General features: G+C 42.2%; 1 protein-coding gene across 2 annotated transcripts in view; it reads left to right on the top strand.

Moving 5' to 3' along the window:
- Positions 1-20,589, top strand: part of Anxa3 (annexin A3) — a 56,537-nt gene that overhangs the window by 15,535 nt on the left and 20,413 nt on the right. For both annotated transcript variants that reach the window (XM_021162527.3, XM_029477951.2), the window contains exons 3-6: positions 2,218-2,305; positions 3,762-3,856; positions 7,239-7,352; positions 17,223-17,313. In XM_021162527.3, coding sequence (XP_021018186.2) covers positions 2,218-2,305; positions 3,762-3,856; positions 7,239-7,352; positions 17,223-17,313 — 388 coding nt within the window. The remainder of the gene's footprint in view (positions 1-2,217; positions 2,306-3,761; positions 3,857-7,238; positions 7,353-17,222; positions 17,314-20,589) is intronic.

Raw genomic sequence — 20,589 nt, forward strand, 5'->3', positions numbered from 1 at the left:
GGAAGGGGAGAAGAACCCCGTTATTATGTAAGCTGTTTCTCCTATTTCACCCTTCACCTGAAAAAAGAGTTGTATGATGAGTTAGGGATTTTATCTTCATCTAATTTTGTAAGTTGGAACTTTAATAGATTTTGCTCTGTAGGTGGTAGAGAGCAGGCCAGAGGTCCCAGAGAGTGTAAACCCTGAATCTTTATAAGACATGAACATTAAGGACCCACCATATTGTTCTCTTGTATTCAGAAGAAGCTATGTTAAGTAACCTCGTGGTATAGAATCACACGAATTGAACTTCATAAGAAAATGTAGAACCTAGTTCCTGGTTTTACATTAAAAATAAAATTCAGTATATCTGAAATAGATCCAGGACATGGTCACAGGCATTCTAAAATGTCGCTTCCGGAGATACTAAGACATGATTCCAGAAATGCAGGGGTGATGTAGAACAGCACAGACTGCATTCAAAGGCAGATCTGTGGCTCAGCTAGCTGAGTGGATGAAAGTAAATTCTGCTGTCTCCTTAAATCCTGATGCCATTTACACAGAGTCAATCTGCAGACTGCAGTAGGTTGTAGTTAACATATGCAAGGTGCCTAGCATGGGGGCACCTAATGGGTCCTTCCAGAGCATCAAACAGACGGGGTAGGTGGATAAGGGAAGAGTGAGAACTCAGAGGTGGGAATGGATAGTAATGAAGTCAGTTGTCTCTATCAGTTTATAAAGCTTATTAAGCCTTGAACTCCAAAGAATTATGTTAAAGCGACTGATTAAGTCGCTTCCATTGTCTTTAGACCTGGCACATTCTAGCTTGTTAGTTTTCATTTTTTTTCCTTTGGAGTGCTTTAAACAATGTTTGACAACATTGAAACAAATTGTTCCGTCTCATCTATTGAGTCAGCAGGCTCTCGTCTCTACCGTGCCAGTACATTAATTTTCCATTCACTTTAATGTGACAAGATAATGTCCTTTCATGAAAATAGACACTTCAGAAGAGCGTAGATGTGACCATATTAATTCACAACAACACAGTCAATACCATTCAATAACAGGGTAGAAAGTCCCCGTTTAAAAAGAGAATGTCAGATGTTACTGGTATTGGTGCAGATTTTTATTTGAAAGGTCAGAATATACTATATGAGGACATGGTGACTTTGAAGGTCTTCAACATCCTTTTGGCTGTCATGTAGTTCTTCAGCAATTTCAGAATATTTTATTCTTTTGCAGTATGGTCTTTCTCAGCTCACTGTCGTGTTTCTAATTTAAGTGCTTAAAATTAGTAATGTAGCTATTTAAAAAATATATATACTCTATGCTATTCTTGAAGCTCCAAGATGTCAGCAGAGTTCTCAGACAAGAATCTTAGGGCAACTGTCACATGCCCATTAAGCAGAACATAAAAGACAACAGTCTCGATAGCATTTTTGTTTATTAATTCTTTAGAGTAGGGTTCCCCAAGCACAGTGGTCAACATCAGTTTACACATCCCAGCATCTCCAGTCCACAGCTGCTCACATCCTCAATGTGAGATGTGATTGGCAGCTTACTCAGAATCCTCACTGGGGAATACGGTGGATGAAGAGAATTTAAGTTTTCTTATATTTTATATGTATATGTAGGAACTTTAAATCCTGCAGTCTTCAGAGTCTCTGATGTTGAAACAGCTCATTGCCCTAGAGGAACAATGTTTTATATGTGCAGTTTGTCCTACCTTGGGGGCCTCTTTCTACGTTTAGTACAAGTATGTCTAGGGATGGGAGATCTTGCACTATGCCAGGAACAGCAAGAACCCGGGCTGTCACAGGTCTCTCCCATGCTTATGCCCTACAGGACTGGGAAGATGGCTCAGCAGTTAAGAGCACTTGCTGGTTTTCCAGAGGGCTTGGAAGTTCTGCTCTGTTCTCCTAACAACTTAAAAAGCATTTGCTCCAGGTATTTAGTATGCAAATTCAAAGCCTCTGGGATCTTCTCTGGAACTGTGCCAGTACAAGACCTCAGATAGGATCCTCTGAGCATGCTGCCTGTGGGCTGTATGCAAGCCTGGTTCAGTGAGCCGTCATTTAGTCACACAGAGTCAACAGAAGGCAGTGGAATTAAAAAAAAAAAAACCATAAACACCTTTATACAATTTCATCAATGACCATGTGAGATACACATTTAGTCTATATGTAACTATAGTATAAATAAAAATGTGGCTTTGAACTAGCAGAACTTTCCTTCTAGGTTGGACCTCGAGGAACCATAAAAGATTATCCAGGCTTTAGCCCGTCGGTGGATGCCGAAGCTATCCGGAAAGCGATCAGAGGACTTGGTGAGTGGAGCTTTTCAGCTCCTCCTGTATGGCTGGTAAGACCAGCCAGGAAAGTTTCCATCTAAAAAGCCAGTTGGCCCAATTTGGATCCTGAATTAGAGAAGTTGTCAGGGGATATTTTAAAGTGTGAAGCAATGAAGAAGTGCATGAGAGCTGAGTCTCTCAGTAAATAAAGCATTTGTAATGTTTGCTCAATTAAATCCTACCAGCACCACAACAGCTCCTTCAACTGGCTATCACCATCATGATCACAAACCATGACTGATGCGGTCCAGAACAGTCTTCCCAGGTTCTATTTCACCCCATTACCTAGAGAAAGTCATCTTTCTAAATTAGACTTTACACTTATGGGCTTCCAGTACCACAGCTACATGCCTAAGTATGTACTAGTTTCTATAGTTTCAACCGGTAAAACCAGACAAGTGCACCATCCATTCTTTGACCGACTGTTTTTACCTCTTAACGTAATGTTTTTGAGATTTATTCATGTTGATAAGTTTGGCTCTGGGTCATTAGTTTTAACTGCACAGTAGTCTATTGTATATTATATCATAAACTGGAAATGTTGATGAAACATTCAAATTGCCTATAACTCTTTTCTATTACAGTGCAAAAGTCCTTGGTGAATGCTCCCGCTTAGACTTCACTGTGCCCAGTTGCTAGTATTTCTCTAGGACAGGACAGGAGTTGTGAGCTCTGGGTGGAGATGGCCAGAATGCTTATTTTTAAACTAGAAATTTTGCCAAATCGCTCTCTGACGTGATTATCAAAATTAGTAGTACTCTTGGGCCTGGAGATAAACTTTTCTAAGTAAAATCTCAAGCCACAGAAACATTCTCCTCCTCTTAGTCCATCTCCTGGACAAGGTTTGCAACCCCTCCCCCACCCTCCCCCGTCACAGGAAAGTATCGTGCTAACATTTTAACACTATCACCCAGTTTTAACATTAGCAAAAACAAGCTTAGTAATATTTCCCCTAGGATTCACATCTACTGTACCATTTTAATCGTAAAGTCATAAAGCTCTTCTGCATTTTCTTCCCAGGTTTAGAAGTCCTGCCTTTTTCATTTTTACTTGCTCATCAGTCTACAAGGAATTGACATATGGGAGGAGCATTTAGAGATATCCAACTTCATTTTATCTCTAATGAACATTTAATTGTCTCAGCACAGTTCTTCATGTTCCTTTCCATATGCATAGGAAAGAGTAGGCATGGATTGACTTGACTGGGTTTTATTTTTCCAGCCCTCAAATCACCTAAATAAACTTCCTTTTCAAAAACAAACAATCAAACAAACAAACAAACTGCAAACACACAGATTCTAACCCAGCAAAAAGCTGGAAACTTAAAAATTAAAAAGCTTTCCTGACTGTGCTTGTTTTGGACCCCTGAATCTGTTGTTTGAAACAGATAAGGAGAATCCTTGACTCATAAAATAACTTTGTTCTCATTTAGGAACTGACGAGAAAACCCTCATCAACATTCTGACGGAGCGGTCGAATGCACAGCGACAGCTGATTGTCAAGCAGTACCAAGCAGCATATGAACAGGTACCATCCATGAACACAGTGGGCCACAGAGACAGTCACGCTGTGCTCCGGTTCCACCCCTGAGCACCACTCACAGATCTTTGGCTTTACCCTGACTGTGGTAGAGTTGCCCCGTGCATCTGCTCAAGAGCCAGGACTCTTAGTTCAGGTTTTGGCTTTCACCACCTCTATGGTTTGGGGCTTCTGCTTCTTCACTGTGGAATGAAGAATGGTGACTTAGAGCAGTACTTTAGAGCAGGGTCACCACCCTGTTGAGGTTAAATGACCCATTCATAGGGGCTGCATATCAGATATTTACATTATGATTCATAACAGTAGTAAAATTGCAGGTATAAAGTAGCCGTGAAATAATTTTATAGTTGGGGGTCACCACGACATGAGGAACTGTTTTAAAAGATCGCAGCATTAGGAAGGTTGAGAACCACTGCGCTAGAGCAATGGCTCCAAGCCATCACTGAGTCCCCTCCCCAGAGCACACTTGACACAAAGGGAGGCTAACCTTTTCTTTTTTTGAGACAGGGTCTCATGTAGCACAGACTGGCCTAGAACTCACAAAGTGGCTGAAGGTGATTTTGAACTCCCCCCCAACCCTCCACCCCTGTGTTCAACCTCTAAGTGTGGGGATTATAGCCAGGAGTCACTAGGCCTTCATTATATGGTACTGAGGAACAAACTCAGGTCTTTGTGAATGCTAGACAGGTACTCTACCAACTGAGACATGTCCCCAGTCTCAAGAGAGACACTTTGATGACCTCAAGTCAGAGTGGGGGTAGAGGGTGATTCTGACTTCCAGTGTGTAGAGGTTGAAGATAATGTTAAATATCATGTAATATGAAGGACAGTCCTCCCAACAAAGAATGATCTGGCCAGCTCTCTGAGAAAAGCAGCCTTTAGTTTCCCTTTTAATGTTAAAATAGTTATGTAAATATAGGCTCAGAAAACCCAACATAAGAAAACCTATTAACTGTCAGAAAATAGCTACATACATATCCAAAAATAGCTACACACGAACAAGACTGTCATTGACACACAATGTTTGTCATCTCTTTGTTGAATAGTGTTCTTTGCTGGAGACTGGAGATTCGCTGGTAGGAGAGGCAGTTCCTCCCATCTCCTGTGGGGCTAGCCTAGCCTCCTATCAGAAACATAATAAGTTCAGTCACTGCAAGTGGAGCATAAAAGTGGGGTGATGTGGTGGAAGGTAACCGGTGATGGGGACTCTCTGACCATGGTGAGGGGGTGATGTCAGCGGGGTGCTGCTGCCTGACGGGCTGCTAGAAGAGTCAATGTTGTGTCTGACCTGCTCCATCTGCAGATGCACAGGGCAAGCAGTGGGGAGAACAAATGTAAGGGTCCTGGGAGCAGGCAGCTGGAAGTGTGGGGGAGACAGAACCCCGATATAGCCGGAGTGTGGCATTGATGGGACAGAGCATGTGTGTGGCTGTGTAATACTAGAGCTTTTTAGAAAATATTTCAGGTGCCACCATGTTTCTCAGCCTAGCTCAAATGATTGTCCCACCCTAGGCTCCCAAACAGCTAGAAATAATATACAAGGGTGCATCACAGTGCCTGACTACTAACATTTTTATTTGTGGGCTTTGGCATGGGATTTTGCCATATTGCCAGTCTGCTCTTGAGCTCCCCTATTCAAAGGAGCCTCCTACCTCCGCATCTCTCCCAGTGCTGCGACTACAGATGCATGCACGTTACAGGGCTGAGCTTGAGCACTGTGTTAGCAGTTCTCAACCTGTGGGTCGTGACCCCTTAGGCAAACCTCCAACTCCAAAATATTTACATCACGATTCACAACTGTAGTAACATTACAGTTATGACGTAGCGATGAAGCAATTCTATGGTTGGAGGTCACCACAGCACGAGGAACTGTGTTCAAGAGTCTCAGCCTTAGGAAGGGTGAGGACCACTGCTTTATGCCTCGTGCACAGGCTGGATTTTTATTCTACAGTAGGGACTCATTGGAAGTGCGTAAGCAAGGGAATAATAACAACCAGTTTTGAATACTGGAAGATCATTTGGGAGCCTGGAGATTTTGCTTAATAGCAGAGTACTTAGCTAACATTTCTAGGGCTCTGTGCTCCATCTGTAGCACAACAAAGAAGATAGAAAGGTTATTTTGGATGCTGTGGGTCATGAAGGAAGGAAGGAGGGCCAACAGGTAGCAGCAGAGTCAGTTCAGACATCACCCCTGAGAGCGTTCTCCAGTACCTCAGGCACTCAAACTCCTTTATCACACACTCAACATACTGTACAATAAAATCACACTTTATCTTTTAATACCTTAATTTTCTTATTAGGCTGAACATCTTAGGCATAAGCATTGTAGCACAGCTACCTTTAAATGTCTAGCATTGATTAGGCACCCTGAAGCATGTATTGAAATGAATGAATTGCCAAGCATCTGGGCCAGAACCCCTCCCATACATGTAGGTGACATGGACGGTCCCTTGGCTTTTTAGGGCACTGTAAAGTGTGGAGGAAAAACTAGTAGAGGCAAAGGGCAAACAGCCATTTATCATTGTGTGACACAATGAGAGCATGTAAAATAAGATTTCTTTGCCATTGGGTTGAGAACAGGTGGCAGCAGAATGTTGCATTTAAACATAAAAAAAAAAAAAAACCTGCTGCAGTTCAAGCCCAGAGAGTGATACATGGCTCCATCTCATGACCCACTGTGTCCCTGGTGGGTGGTGATGATGATCGTCTGTATCATCAGAACTGCCAGAAAGGCTGCCAGCCTCACTACCAGGCCTGAAAATAAAACAGTTCCATATAACTTCTTTGATTATTGAAAATAGAAACCACGTCCCTGCCCTTAGGTGAGAGAGGCAGACTTCCTATGTAATGTGTGGGAACAGTCCCAAAGGACACGGTCCTGCTTGGAATGTCTAGGATCCACTGAAAGAGACTGACCAGCCGTTGTCCTTCCTTCTCTCTGGAGCCCAGTGGAGTCTCTGTGATGCAAGGCACTTTAACAATAAGACCCTGTCCCTTCCTCCCCTACCCAGCCTAAGCATCGAGAACACCAATTACATTCGTTCTGTTTGTCTGTTTATCAGTTGTTATTTTAATTGTGCATATTTGTAGGTATGGTGTGACGATTTGGTATGTGTGTACAATGTATAATGAGCTGGGTCCTTGGAAGAAAGACATTCTGGTAGTCTCTGTAAGGTGGGGCATTGGGGAAATTTCATAAAATGAAGATCAATATCCACTGAGATATTCTCAGCATTCCTGCTATTCCCTGTGGATGAACGCGCTTTCATCTCATCTTTATCCTTGCGTTTCTCTTTCCCTGGGCGGCTGCTGAGGAAGAGAAGAGAGACACGAAGTTTCATGATTTCCTCCTTGCGGTTTTTTATTTTAGGAGCTGAAAGATGACTTGAAGGGTGATCTCTCTGGCCACTTCGAGCATGTCATGGTGGCTCTTGTTACTGCACCAGCCGTGTTTGATGCGAAGCAACTGAAGAAATCCATGAAGGTAAGCTCTTCATGTCCCCAGATTCCACTGTCAATTAGGGGCCTCTCGGGGCACTCCCTTCAGATTTGCTGGGCTCGGATGTCATTTTTATTGTCCTCTTGAAAGGATGGGGCAATCCTGGGGAGCTCTGTGTAACTGGTAGCCCAGATGTCCCTGGGCTGCACAAATGGTCACGTTTTCTGTTTTTGGACTACCCTGTCTCTCTTTCCTTCCTTTGATTAAATGAAAATACCATCATCCATCCATTACTTAGGCCCTATACCTTGTATTAATTTCAACCCCTTGTTTTCTTTTACCCTTCAGAACCCCCAAACCTTTCACCAAATCTGTACACTCTGCTCTATAGTCTATTGGATCAAGCACATCTCAAAGAACTGCAGAATGGAAGCTGATATCTCCACCCATTGGCTTCCGCTCTATGGCAGCCACCCGCATCTTTTGGTTGCACTGTATCAGTACCCTAAGCAGGTCCCTTCATCTCCATTTCTGCCCATTCTGGAACTATTCTCTATGGGATGTCCAAAATTACTTTTATAAAGATGTTTTCAAGGAAGGCGATGTGATTCACCTCCCTAAATCTCCAGTGAACACTTAAACCCCAGAATCCTTATCACCTTCATCACCCAATAGAGTGTGGTCCATGTCTGTCTATGCTTTTTTTACTTTAAAAATTTCCAGCCATAATTCCCCAGAGAAATGGGGCTATTAGGAAGAACATATATATTACGAAATTTACTGTAAGGAGCTGGGTATGCCTTGTGGGTCTGGGTGATAAGCCCACAATGGCAGGACAGGTGGTCAGGGAAGACAGGAGCCACCAGCAGTCTCTGAAGCTGCTGCCCACAGGCACATACTCTTCGTTAGAGAAGCCTTGGATTTGCACTTATGGCCTTTCAAGAGAATGAAACAGGCACAAATTGAGTGCAGAGTATCTAAAGTCTTAAATTAAAATCAGTTGATAATGGACCTAGTCATAATGGACCTTCATAGCACACACAGGTCAGCATCTGACAGGATAACCGGGGACTGTAGCCTGACCAAGCTGACACACAGAGCTGAACATCACACCCCTCCCATCCCATCCCCATTCACTGGACCTTGCTTCGCTGGCCTCTTCTCTGTCTCCTGAGCATTCTGAGCAACCTTGTTTTGGAATCCTCATCCATGATGTTCCATCTCAAACCCGCCTCTGCAGACATTACACATTCATATTGTCAACTTTACTGTTATTGTCTTTTTGTGCCGTTTTAACAATTTTGTGTTTATGATGAGTTTACCCTGTGACAGGAGTTTTTTTGGATTTTTTTTTCTGGGATGTCCTTTTCTTCTGTGCAGCTTCCTCTTCTGGCATAGGAACATGTTGCTCATTTTCAGTGAGGGTCATCTCAATGCAAGGTGGCTCACATATACGCTAACCTGACCCTGTGAACTCTGGGAGCATGGGGACTCTGGTGCTTTGTTCAGCTGGATATGCTGAATGATCGGAGAAGTGACACTTAGAATTTGAATCTCAGCATACACTCTGTATCTTTTGGGCCCCTGAGCTTGTGACTCAATTCTCTTCTTCCTGGACACACCTATCTCAGTTCGAATAATGTAGCAATAGGATAGCTCCCTTAAAAAACAAAACACACACACAGAAAAACAAGACAAAGCAAAGCAAGGTCTCACTTTGTAGGCCAGGTGGCCTTGAATTCATAATCCTCCTGCCTCCAACTGTTGGAATAGCAAGCATCCAGCTAAAGCACCCATGTCACTTCTACAAAGCAGCATCTCCCACACACTTAGAAGGCAGATGTGCACCTGGTGGCCCAGGTAGTGACAGGTAGCCTTTAAGATTTGAACCTCTTTCTCAACTTTGATTCTGTGGGATTTTTCTGAAGTGAGTGAACAATGAGAAAGGCACGCCTGCCTGTTGCCAGGTAACTGTGGGGCGGAGCCTAGACAAAATGTTGACACCCTAGAGTATTAGAAAATGTTCTCTTTGGTTAAGAAGAAATCCACAGTAAGGATAACAAACTGAGACTGGTGATAGTCTCATTAGCAAGGACCCTTTGGTCTTAGGCTCTCCCATCTTAGCTAAAGTTGTCAGCACTGTTACAGTGAGTTTGTCTCTACACTGATTTGGCTCCTGGCAGAGGACATCCCATAAATCACATATATATATATATATACTTGCTCAGGAGCGATCTGTGGATCAAAGAATGAAAGACACACATATTAGCTTATTTTTAAAAATGCCATGGCTACCTCAAAGTCTGGTCACTCCTAAACTTTCTCCTGCTACCTCAGGCCCAAATCGGGAAGTGGCCAATGGTCCCTCACCTGAAATCTCACATGGCTCAGTGGTTCTCTCTCCTCTTCTACCCCCCCTTTTCATTCTGGCTACCTCACTGTGTCCATTCAACTCTAAGGGGTCTGTCCCATCTTTCTTGTTTAGCCATTAGCCACTGGCATCTTTATTGATCAATCAGAAAACCAGTTGGGGGCAAGGACCTTTAGCATTTGGACACACAGATTCACGATTGAATCAAAGCATTAGAACCAATCCCCAATACAGTGCGAGTCATCTAAAAAGCACAAAGGATAAAGAGGGTTTTACAGCCTCTCTATAAGGGCATGCCTAGAATGTGTCTGCCTATGATTATTCTGCACATATCCATTGGTTAGAATTTAGCTGGATGGATGGGTTCAGTGGCAGGCATCCCGGCCACAATTGAATCTGTTTATAAGTTTCATTGGCCTTATTTGATCAAGTTCTACTGCAAATAGCTTCACAAGGTGAGTCAGTGACCTTGATATAAATGAGGTTTAGAGGTAGCTGGGCTCCAAGCCAGCAAGGCCCACGACAACATTTACTGGAGAGTTGAAAACCTCTGTGCATGAGAAGGCTGGGAGATGCTGACCAACTCTGCCCAGGGGTGCAAGGATGAACACATCCAAAATTGCTGCGGAGCACTTTCTAAACAGAGTGCTACATCAGCTTCCTGGGCTAATCCTCTTAGACCATCACTTCTGATCTTTAATGACATGGGCAATTTTCCCTTATACTCTTCCTCCCTAGAATTATTTTTGACTACTTTCACAGTAGAATGGAGTAGTTTCTTTTTTTTTTTTTCAACTTCAATTTTTTTTTATTTTTTTAAATATTTTTATTACATATTTTCCTCAATTACATTTCCAATGCTATCCCAAAAGTCCCCCATAGCGCCCCCCACTTCCCTACCCACCCATTCCCATTCTTTTGGCCCTGGCATTCCCCTATATTGGGGCATATAAAGTTTGCAAGTCCAATGGGCCTCTCTTTCCAGTGATGGCCGACTAGGCCATCTTTCAATACATATGCAGCTAGAGACAAGAGCTCCGGGGTTCTGGTTAGTACATCATGTTGTTCCAACAATAGGGTTGCAGATCCCTTTAGCTCCTTGGGTACTTTCTCTAGCTTCTCCATTGGGAGCCCTGTGATACATCCAATAGCTGACTGTGAACATCCACTCCTGTGTTTGCTAGGCCCCGGCATCATCTCACAAGAGACAGCTATATTTGGGTCCTTTCAGCAAAATCTTGCTAGTGTATGCAATGGTGTCAGCGTTTAGAAGCTGATTATGGGATGGATCCCTGGATACGGCAGTCTCTAAATGGTCCATCCTTTCATCAGAGCTACAAACTTTGTCTCTGTAACTCCTTCCCTGTGTGTTTTGTTCCCAATTCTAAGAAGGTGCACAGTGTCCACATTTTGGTCTTCATTCTTCTTGAGTTTCATGCGTTTAGCAAATTGTATCTTATATCTTGGGTATCCTAAGTTTTGGGCTAATATCCACTTATCAGTGAATACATATTGTGTGAATTCTTTTGTGATTGTGTTACTTCACTCAAGATGATGCCCTCCAGGTCCATCCATTTGGCTAGGAATTTCATAAATTCATTCTTTTTAATAGCTGAGTAGTACTCCATTGTGTAAATGTACCATAATTTCTGTATCCATTCCTCTGTTGAGGGGCATCTGGGTTCTTTCCAGCTTCTGGCTATTATAAATAGGGCTGCTATGAACATAGTGGAGCATGTGTCCTTTTTACCGGTTGGGACATCTTCTGGATATATGCCCAGGAGAGGTATTGCTGGATCCTCCGGTAGTACTATGTCCAATTTTCTGAGGAACCGCCAGACTGATTTCCAGAGTTGTTGTACAAGCTTGCAATCCCACCAACAATGGAGGAGTGTTCCTCTTTCTCCACATCCTCGCCAGCATCTGCTGTCACCTGAATTTTTGATCTTAGCCATTCTGACTGGTGTGAGGTGGAATCTCAGGGTTGTTTTGATTTGCATTTCCCTGATGATTAAGGATGTTGAACAGTTTTTCAGGTGCTTCTCTGCCATTCGGTATTCCTCAGGTGAGAATTCTTTGTTCAGTTCTGAGCCCCATTTTTTAATGGGGTTATTTGACTTTCTGGAGTCCACCTTCTTGAGTTCTTTATATATATTGGATATTAGTCCCTTATCTGATTTAGGATAGGTGAAGATCCTTTCCCAATCTGTTGGTGTTTTTTTTGTCTTATTGATGGTGTCTTTAGCCTTGCAGAAGCTTTGTAGTTTCATGAGGTCCCACTTGTCAATTCTCGATCTTACAGCACAAGCCATTACTGTTCTATTCAGGAATTTTTCCCCTGTGCCCATATCTTCAAGGCTTTTCCCCACTTTCTCCTCTATAAGTTTCAGTGTCTCTGGTTTTATGTGAAGTTCCTTGATCCACTTAGACTTGACCTTAGTACAAGGAGATAGGAATGGATCGATTCGCATTCTTCTACATGTTAACAACCAGTTGTGCCAGCACCATTTGTTGAAAATGCTGTCTTTCTTCCACTGGATGCTTTTAGCTCCCTTGTCGAAGATCAAGTGACCGTAGGTGTGTGGGTTCATTTCTGGGTCTTCAATTCTATTCCATTGGTCTATTTGTCTGTCACTATACCAGTACCATGCAGTTTTTATCACAATTGCTCTGTAGTAGAGCTTTAGGTCCGGCATGGTGATTCCACCAGAGGTTCTTTTATCCTTGAGAAGAGTTTTTGCTATCCTAGGTTTTTTGTTATTCCAGATGAATTTGCAGATTGCACTTTCTAATTCGTTGAAGAATTGAGTTGGAATTTTGATGGGGATTGCATTGAATCTGTAGATTGCTTTTGGCAAGATAGCCATTTTTACAATGTTGATCCTGCCAATCCATGAGCATGGGAGATCTTTCCATCTTCTGAGATCTTCTATAATTTCTTTCTTCAGAGACTTGAAGTTTTTATTATACAGATCTTTCACTTCCTTAGTTAGAGTCATGCCAAGATATTTTATATTATTTGTGACTATTGAGAAGGGTGTTGTTTCCCTAATTTCTTTCTCAGCCTGTTTATTCTTTGTGTAGAGAAAGGCCATTGATTTGTTTGAGTTAATTTTATATCCAGCTACTTCACCGAAGCTGTTTATCAGGCTTAGGAGTTCTCTGGTGGAATTTTTAGGGTCACTTATATATACTATCATATCATCTGCACAGAGTGATATTTTGACTTCATCTTTTCCAATTTGTATCCCTTTGATCTCCTTTTGTTGTCGAATTGCTCTGGCTAGGACTTCAAGTACAATGTTGAATAGGTATGCAGAAAGTGGACAGCCTTGTCTAGTCACTGATTTTAGAGGGATTGCTTCAAGCTTCTCACCATTTACTTTGATGTTGGCTACTGGTTTGCTGTAGATTGCTTTTATCATGTTTAGGTATGGGCCTTGAATTCCTGATCTTTCCAAGACTTTTATCATGAATGGGTGTTGGATCTTGTCAAATGCTTTTTCCGCATCTAACGAGATGACCATGTGGTTTTTGTCTTTGAGTTTGTTTATATACTGGATTACGTTGATGGATTTCCGTATATTGAACCATCCCTGCATCCCTGGGATGAAACCTACTTGGTCAGGATGGATGATTGTTTTGATGTGTTCTTGGATTCGGTTAGCAAGAACTTTATTGAGGATTTTTGCATCAATATTCATAAGGGATATTGGTCTGAAGTTTTCTATCTTTGTTGGGTCTTTTTGTGGTTTAGGTATCAGAGTAATTGTGGCTTCATAGAATGAGTTGGGGAGAGTACCTTCTGTTTCTATTTTGTGGAATAGTTTGTGAAGAACTGGGATTAGATCTTCTTTGAAGGTCTGATAGAACTCTGCACTAAACCCATCTGGTCCTGGGCTTTTTTTAGTTGGGAGACTATTAATGACTGCTTCTATTTCTTAGGGGGATATAGGGCTGTTTAGATCATTAACCTGATCTTGATTCAACTTTGGTACCTGGTATCTGTCTAGGAACTTCTCCATTTCATCCAGGTTCTCCAGTTTTGTTGAGTATAGCCTTTGGTAGAAGGATCTGATGGTGTTTTGGATGTCTTCAGGATCTGTTGTTATGTCTCCTTTTTCATTTCTGATTTTGTTAATTAGGATGCTTTCCCTGTGCCCTCTAGTGAATCTGGCTAAGGGTTTATCTATCTTGTTGATTTTCTCAAAGAACCAGCTCCTTGATTGGTTGATTCTTTGAATAGTTTTTCTTGTTTCCACTTGGTTGATTTCGCCCCTGAGTTTGATTATTTCCTGCTGTCTACTCCTCTTGGGTGAATTTGCTTCCTTTTGTTCTAGTGCTTTTAGGTATGTTGTCAAGCTGCTAATGTGTGCTCTCTCTAGTTTCCTTTTGGAGGCACTCAGAGCTATGAGTTTTCCTCTTAGAAATGCTTTCATTGCGTCCCATAAGTTTGGGTATGTTGTGGCTTCATTTTCATTGAACTCTAAAAAGTCCTTAATTTCTTTCTTTATTCCTTCCTTGACCAAGGTATCATTGAGAAGAGTGTTGTTCAGTTTCCACGTGAAGGTTGGCTTTCTATTATTTATTTTGTTATTGAAGATCAGCCTTAGTCCATGGTGATCTGATAGGATGCATGGGACAATTTCAATATTTTTGTATCTGTTGAGGCCTGTTTTGTGACCAATTATGTGGTCAATTTTGGAGAAGGTACCATGAGGTGCTGAGAAGAAGGTATATCCTTTTGTTTTGGGATAGAATGTTCTGTAGATATCTGCCAGATCCATTTGATTCATAATTTCTCTTAGTTTCTCTGTGTCCCTGTTTAGTTTCTGTTTCCATGATCTGTCCATTGGTGAAAGTGGTGTGTTGAAGTCTCCCACTATTATTGTATGAGGTGCAATGTGTGCTTTGAGATTTACTAAAGTTTCTTTAATGAATGTGGCTGCCTTTGTATTTGGAGCATAGATATTCAGGATTGATAGTTCCTCTTGGAGGATTTTACCTTTGATGAGTATGAAGTGTCCCTCCCTGTCTTTTTTAATGACTTTGGGTTGGAAGTCAATCTTATCAGATATTAGAATGGCTACTCCAGCTTGTTTCTTCATACCATTTGCTTGGAAAATTGTTTTCCAGCCTTTCATTCTGAGGTAGTGTCTATCTTTTTCTCTGAGATGAGTTTCCTGTAAGCAGCAAAATGTTGGGTCTTGTTTGTGTAGCCAGTTTGTTAGTCTATGTCTTTTTATCGGGGAGTTGAGTCCATTGATATTAAGAGATATTAAGGAAAAGTAATTGTTGTTTCCTGTTATTTTTGTTGTTAAAGTTGGCATTCTGTTCTTGTGGCTGTCTTCTTTTAGGTTTGTTGAGGGATTACCTTCTTGTTGTTTCTAGGGCGTGGTTCCTGTCCTTGTATTGGTTTTTTTCTGTTATTATCCTTTGAAGGGCTGGATTGGTGGAGAGATAATGTGTGAATTTGGTTTTGTCGTGGAATACTTTGGTTTCTCCATCTATGTTAATTGAGAGTTTGGCTGGGTATAGTAGCCTGGGCTGGAATTTGTGTTCTTTTAGTGTCTGTATAACATCCGTCCAGGATCTTCTGGCTTTCATAGTCTCTGGTGAAAAATCTGGTGTAATTCTGATAGGCTTGCCTTTATATGTTACTTGGCCTTTTTCTCTTACTGCTTTTAGTATTCTATCTTTATTTAGAGCATTTGTTGTTCTGATTATTATGTGTCGGGAGGTATTTCTTTTCTGGTCCAGTCTATTTGGAGTTCTGTAGGCTTCTTGTATGTTCATGGGCATCTCTTTCTTTAGATTTGGGAAGTTTTCTTCTATAATTTTGTTGAAGATGTTTGCTGGTCCTTTGAGTTGAAAATCTTCATTCTCATCCACTCCTATTATCCGTAGGTTTGGTCTTCTCATTGTGTCCTGTATTTCTTGGATGTTTTGAGTTAGGATCTTTTTGCATTTTACATTTTCCTTGATTGTTGTGCCGATGTTCTCTATGGAATCTTCTGCACCTGAGATTCTCTCTTCCATCTCTTGTATTCTGTTGCTGATGCTCGTATCTATGGTTCCAGATTTCTTTCCTAGGGTTTCTATCTCCAGTGTTGCCTCATTTTGGGTTTTCTTTATTGTGTCTACTTCCCTTTTTAGGTCTAGTATGGTTTTGTTCATTTCCATCATCTGTTTGGATGTGTTTTCCTGTTTTTCATTAAGGACTTCTACCTGTTTGATTAGGTTATCCTGTTTTTCTTTAAGGATTTGTAACTCTTTAGCAGTGTTCTCCTGCAATTCTTTAAGGGATTTTTGTGCTTCCTCTTTAATGTCTTCTACCTGTTTACCAGTGTTCCTTTGTATTTCTTTAAGTGTGTTATTAAAGTCCTTCTTGAAGTCCTCTACCATTATCAGGAGATATGCTTTTAGATCCGTGTCTAGCTTTTCCGTTGTGTTGGGGTGCCCTGGACTGGGCGAAGTGGGAGTGCTGGGTTCTGATGATGGTGAGTGGTCTTGGTTTCTGTTAGTAAGATTATTACGTTTACCTTTCGCCATCTGGTAATCTCTGGGGTTAGTTGTTGTCGTTGTCACTGTTTAAAGATTGGAGCAGAAGCTGTGTTCCACTCACCAGCAGTCTCAAAATCCTGTGGCGGGGGTCGTGGGTAGCTGGTGGTACCCCGGTGCTGGTCCAGCCGGAAGAGGCCTGTGGTCCTACTCAGGCCGGTTTTCTGCTTCCCTAACTAATGCAGTCTCAGGTCCCGCGCTCAATTGGATTGGAGCAGAAGCTGTGTTCCACTCTCCAGAAGTCTTAAGATCCTGTGGCGGGTGTTGTGGGTAGCTGGCGAGTGTCAACCGACCCTGCGCCCTAGCTACCCTGGTGCTTTTCTGACCGGATGAGGCTTGTGGCCCTACGTAGGCCAGATTTCTGCCCCCCCAACCAAAGCAGTCTCAGGTCCCGCGTGATTGGACTGGAGCAGAAGCTGTGTTCCACTCACCAGCAGTCTCAAAATCCTGTGGCGGGGGTCGTGGGTAGCTGGCGGGTGTCAGCCGACCCTGCGCCTCAGCTACCCCGGTGCTGATCCGGCCGGATGAGGCCTGTGGCCCTACTCAGGCCGGTTTCTGCTTCCCTAACTAATGCAGTCTCAGGTCCCGCGCGCAATTGGATTGGAGCAGAAGCTGTGTTCCACTCACCAGAAGTCTTAAGATCCTGTGGCGGGTGTTGTGGGTAGCTGGCGAGTGTCAGCCGACCCTGCGCCCTAGCTACCCCAGTGCTTTTCTGACTGGAAGAGGCTTGTGGCCCTATGTAGGCCGGATTTCTCCGAGTAGTTTCTTTAAAAACCTGATGTCAGTTTACTCCAGATGACTTGTTATTTTAATACTAAAATGCATGGAAAATCAGAAACCTAGTGTCGAGCGACATGAGGTCCTACACTGATTTACTTAGAGCTAGCTGTTCTTTCATCTGTACAAAATGAGATATTAAGCCTGAAAAGCATGAAATTAATTTTTAAGTGCCCTAAAGATAAGATTTCTTTTTCCTTTGTTAGGGAACTGGCACAGATGAAGATGCCCTGATTGAAATCCTAACAACCAGGACAAGCAGGCAGATGAAGGAAATCTCGCAGGCCTATTATACAGGTAACCTTATTTTCTTCTAGCCTTTACCACTTATCACATGTGTGAGCCAAGTTGGTTCTCCTAGCATCTTGCCTATCATGAGCATCTTATGAGGGCAAGAAGTAGGGAAAGAAAGATGGATCCTACCATGAACTGTGCATGTTCAGGGCAAGTTAGAATGTGATCTACCACATAACAATGGTGTTACTATCTTGTGTTTACAGCACCCTTGATTCAGAGGGCTCTGCCCTCAACGTTCACTTAATTGAATCAGCCATTTTCATCAATATCAGAGTTTTAAATCATCGTGCACTTCTATCATAAGTTAAAAACCACTCAGATTCATGATTTTGGGTGTGGGAAGTTTGGTAAGCCATTTTAGAGCTAATATCTGTTAGTTGTGTACAAATTAGAACGTCCTCACTATGTAATTCAGACCATGCTCAGGGGTGGTATGAACTCATAGGTGACCCTCAGCCACTACACTTCAGGCTCAGACACGAGCTCAGATATTCCCAGGCCTCGTATACCTCTAACCAATTGCCTGTAACTCAGGATCCTCACTGCACACTCAGGCTCAGTAGCTCAGTAGATGACTAACAGAAGTCACGAAAGTACAGTACTCCCAATGACAGTTTTGTTATAAAGGAAGTGACTCGTGGACAGCCAAATGACAACACACGGGGGGTAGGGGAGGGATCAGGGCGTCTGAGAGCTCCAATCTGAAGCTTCTACCCCAATGGTACATTAATGAGCAATCACATGTCACCATGCTCACTTGAATATCAGTAGCCTCTGTTTCTAACAGGTTTTGTCACTGAGATATGATTAATTGAGTCACTATTCATGTGATTGAGCTCATCTCAGCCTGTCTTCAGAGGTTGGTATGACTATGTTACAGGACTCAAAGCTTAACTCTCTAACCTCAGGGCTGGTCTGTCTAATCTTACTGCTTTCTATTCTTGGTCATCTTGTTAGAAAAACTCAGAAGAAGTCTGTGAATAAGAGACTCAAATATCAGACAGAGAGAGATTGGAGTCCAAGGATTTGTCCCAAGAACCAAGGACTAAGTATCAACTCAATTCTGAATTACACAACATCCAAAAAGTTCTCTAAGGACCTCGACAGTGCCATGTTTTCTAAATTTGCATTTCCAGGAGGTCTACTTGTGCTGTGAAAACCCACGGAAATGGGAATCCTGGGCTCCAGATGGGTATAAGAAAGGTTATTTTTAGAAATTCTCATTAAATGATAGATACCTAAATAATAGGTGTTACTGATGTATGAATTAGGGACCAGTCAGAAAACCACAAACAATACAAAACGATACTAGGCATTTTAACAGAAAGAGCTTAATAGAGATAACTGCATCAATAATTTTGGAAAATAGAAAAAGAACAGAAATGGAAGATAGATGGTAATACACCAAATATTTCCAAAATTAAGAACTCAATGGCACAGAAGTTAGGGTTATTTGAAACTGTAAGCTCAGGAGGTGGGAAACTACCTGCCCAGTGCTGGCACACTGGGAACTCTAAGGAAGCACTCAGGATTTCTAAGGAGGAGGATCTTGCTTGTCTGGAGCTGGCACCTCTATCGTTTTGCAAGGAGCTTGCTGCAGAGGCCAAGGCTGCCTCTCAGGGTGGAATATACAGCAAAGACAGGAGGTCACATGCACTTCTTTCCTAGTACGTTCCTAGCTGGGAGTGAGTGGAGAACACTGGGCAGGGAGAGGAAAGAAGTAGATGTGAAAACTGGTTAATAGAAGGCACAGGTGAAGCCAGGCAGTGGTGGCGCATGCCTTTAATCCTAGCACTTGGGAGGCAGAGGCAGGTGGATTTCTGCGTTCAAGGCCAGCCTGGTCTACAGAGTGAATTCCAGGAACAGCCAGAGCTACACAGAGAAACCCTGTCTCGAAAAAACAACAACAACAACAACAACAAAACAAACAAAAGGCACAGGTGGATAGATAATGAGTGTTTTAGAATATTTGATTCAAGTCTTCTGGGACTTGCAAGATAACTTCAGTGGGTAAAGGCACATTCCTTCAAGCCTAGAAATGTGGTTTACATTCTAGGGACCCACGTGGTAGCAAAAGAGGACTGACTCCAAAAGTTGTCCTCAGACCCCAACACATAGGCTATGGCATGCAAAAACAGATGTCCATTGTAATGTGAAATTGTGACCTATACATAAGAGTCTATCAAAGGAGGCCATCAATTTGGCCTTCATAAAAGCAATGAGCCGTCCCATTTATGCAGTGACACAATAGTCTAAATAAACAACTGGGAACTAAGCTTTTCCCAGAATTCTAAGGTTACTGCTGTGTGTGAAAGAATGCCAAATCAGGAATCATGAACTCCTAAATCCTGGTTCAGGCTCCTTCCTATTGCAACACCAACCTCATTCCTTTACCCTGATATGCTTCAAAATGCACAAGGCACTTGTCGGTCATTTGGAATCATTTCTGCCTATTTCCTCTTTGCTATAATTATTGGTACATATTGGTTGCACATCTTAATGAGTTTCATTGACTTGTTTGCATACATGCATGTGTTGGCATGTTTGCATATATGTGTGTGTTAGGCAGGAATCCTGTCCTTCTACTATCTGCATTTTCAATTTTTAATAGTCCAACTTCCTGCAAAATATGTGGTGAAGAAGGAAGCCAGAGGAGACTGCGTGACATGAATATTTAGTCTTATCTAGATAATTCTAAAATTACCAAACACTGTTGACTTGTTTTTAGATTAAAATTCCTTCTCTAAATAGAGTGTAGGGTGGGACAACAATATTAAGACTGGTAGGCATAAATTATCACCATTGAGATAAATAATTTATATCTCTGATGTCTTTTATTTGTCTGAATTTCTTGAAGAATGATAGATTTCATTAAAGAGAGTCATTAAATTGTGCTGAGGATATTTTTGCTGTGCTGCAATCTATCGCTTTCTGTAATTGTCTTCTATTGATTTAAAGATGGTTATCCACGTGGAAAGTTTACATGACGTTATTGAAAGGGCATAGATGGGATTACTATTAACACCTGGTGTCGCCTCCATCCAGATGTGTATTACCAGTAAGGGAATCACTACTCCAAAGGTGCAGAACAGAAAAGTTAAATTGTGGACAGGACAGGAACTGTGCTCAGCGGTAGTGCTCTTGCCTAACATGCACAAGACCCCGGCCTCAATCCCCAACACTACAAACTAGTAAGAATAAATATCAAAGCTGGAGAAGTTGCTCAGAGTTTGAGAGAATTTTCAGCTCTTACAGGGGACCCAGGCTCAGTCCTCA

Source organism: Mus caroli, unplaced genomic scaffold, assembly GCF_978045245.1.
Source record: "Mus caroli unplaced genomic scaffold, Mus_caroli_1 scaffold_4, whole genome shotgun sequence".
Lineage (NCBI taxonomy): Eukaryota > Metazoa > Chordata > Mammalia > Rodentia > Muridae > Mus > Mus caroli.